General features: G+C 33.2%; 1 protein-coding gene across 1 annotated transcript; it reads right to left on the bottom strand.

Annotated features, from left to right (window-relative positions):
- Window positions 1-276: 276 nt before the first annotated feature.
- Window positions 277-887, bottom strand: LOC145058713 (dirigent protein 5-like). The gene has a single exon (XM_079006615.1). The coding sequence runs from the start codon at window positions 885-887 to the stop codon at window positions 333-335; it is 555 nt and encodes a 184-aa protein (XP_078862741.1). The 3' UTR covers window positions 277-332.
- Between the last annotated feature and the right edge of the window lie 1613 nt (window positions 888-2500).

Raw genomic sequence — 2500 nt, 5'->3', positions numbered from 1 at the left:
ATTAAGAACCTAGTGTCATTGAAGCATTTCTTGGGCATCGAGGTAACAGGAACTTCTATTATTCGAGTTCTAAGTCAATAAACGTATTCCATTGACATTCTACAAGATAGCGGGATGGAAGGTTGTAGATCTAGTTGTTTCCCAAAGAGCAAAATTTGTAATCAGACCAGTGTGATGAGAAAAACCTTATTTGTATCGATGAAAACTTCATTTCGATATTTCAAAATATTGTACATCACTTAGCATTTAGCAACACATGGTACGACATGATCGGAAAAGAAACATTATGGTACTAAAAGTATTTCATGTTTTTAATGTGAAGCATAACTAGTCTAATAACACTCATACAACTTTATATCCATTTGAACCCGAAAATAAGCTGCACCTTCAAAAGTATCAGTCCGAAAAGTACATATCCCACGTGTCATAAAGAAATCACCTGTGCCACCAACAACTGAAAGATCCCGTGTCTCCTCATCCATCATATCTGCACCCATAATATTAATTGTACCTTTATGCTCACTAGAATTGAAAATCAACGTGTATGAAAACCAAGCATTATATGTAGTCTTCATATCATAGAAGTAAAACCCTTGTGCTCGAGCCAACGGGGGAGATAATAGGTGATTATCTTTGGTCATGGGATCATCGAAGATCACAAGCTTTCCAAGCTTAAAATTTCCGAGCTTTGTGTCATTTGTAGTTGCGGCTGATGTGGCATTAGAGGCATTAGTGCCATTGAAAAGGATGTCGTGGTAGTACAGCACAAATCTCTTGCATGGTTTCTTCTCATTTATATTTTTCGAGTTAGCTAAAGTGGAGTAAGAGAGCAATATCATGAACGATAAGAGTATGAAAAGGCTGTATTTGTGAACTATTCTTGCCATTTCTAGATTGGGCTTGTGTGCTACACTGAATTGATTTGTATTGTATTTATAGTTGCAAAATGCAAACCTGTTTTAAATAGGTTTTGAGAATATGCCACATTTTTATTAATATAAAAATATAGAAATAAAACAAAGAAAAGAGTACAACAGTTAACATAATGTGTTTGGTTATCGTATCATAGGAATAAAAAATCCATGATTGTTTTAAATACCTATCATAGTTACACGAAAAATGGCATCCGTAATATTTTGTAATAAAAATTACAATTAAAAAAGATATTATTCCTTCGAACTTTGCTTAAAAACAAATGGTAGATTTAAATAATTGTAATTATAATTATCATATCAAACGTTAATACGAGTATAAGAAGATAAAACACCGCTTATAATTGTCGTGCATAACAAAGCGTACCGTTGGAATCTGGATTTTCCACATTCCAAAACTCAGCAACCATATTCTGTTATTCACACAATCCAAAATTTCTAGCAATTATTTTACAATAATAATAATAATAATAATAATAATAATAATAATAATAATAATAATAATAATTTTGAACTCAAAATATCATCATTTTAATTCAACATTATTAATTTTGAACTCAATTAAAAGATTAACAAATCGAATGTTACCATTTTTTTATTTTGAACTCAACTTAGGGTGGATAATTTGGGGCAATTCTCCTCTCTTAGTAATTATTGTTGGTTATTTGCTATCTTCTGATGACGGTTTAGGGGTCTCGACTCTTAAAGCAAAAAATATGACACTTTTAATTAAATGGTGGTGGCGTTTAATAAATGAGAATAAAAGTCTTTGGAAGAGAGTTATTACAAGTCTACACAATTTGATCAAGAAACCAACACATTACATTGCTAGAAAAACCTCCAATGGGGTGGAGTATAACATTCATAAAGCAGTTAAAACCTTGGGTGATCTTTGTATAGATTTTCATCAAGTATTCAAGTTTATTCCAGTATCAAGCATTCAAATCTTGTTTTGGAAAGATGCATGGTGTGGTATGTCCCCGTTTCAAGAAAAGTTTCCCTATTTGTACAAGATCGAATCAGTCAAAAGTTGTACTCTTACTAATCACTTAACAACAAATGGTTTTTCTTGGTATTGGAAAAGGCCTCCCTCCAACCCGAATGAGCTTCACGAACTGCAACAAATATACAAGGACATTGGTGATCTGAATGTCATTGGGGACTCTTCATCATATGGTTTTTGTTTTATGATGACAAAAATGGTAATTATGTGGTGAATCGTACGGGGCGTATTATAGATTCAGAGCTGATCCTATTTAAAGGGTTGCAGATTTGCCGGTCAAAACTAATACCACTGAAAGTTTGATGTTTCGTGTGGCATACCATGTTGGGGAAAATCCCACTAGCAGACAATCTAATTGCAAGAGGGCTACAATTATCAAAGCATATGTGCACATTGTGTAACAATGATCGCGAATCGGTAGAGCACCTTTTTCTTCATTGTGAATTCGCCAAGTCTGTTCAATACTGGATCTTTAAATGGTGTGTGATTACTGATTAGGGGTTCACTAGTGTTATGAAATTTCTTAATAAAAGTATTATCTGGGCAAATTGTCAAAGGAAGAAAG

The sequence above is a fragment of the Lactuca serriola genome, chromosome 6, assembly GCF_051521515.1.
Source record: "Lactuca serriola cultivar US96UC23 chromosome 6, Lser_US96UC23_V15, whole genome shotgun sequence".
Lineage (NCBI taxonomy): Eukaryota > Viridiplantae > Streptophyta > Magnoliopsida > Asterales > Asteraceae > Lactuca > Lactuca serriola.
This window is presented reverse-complemented; position numbering and strand designations above follow the sequence as displayed.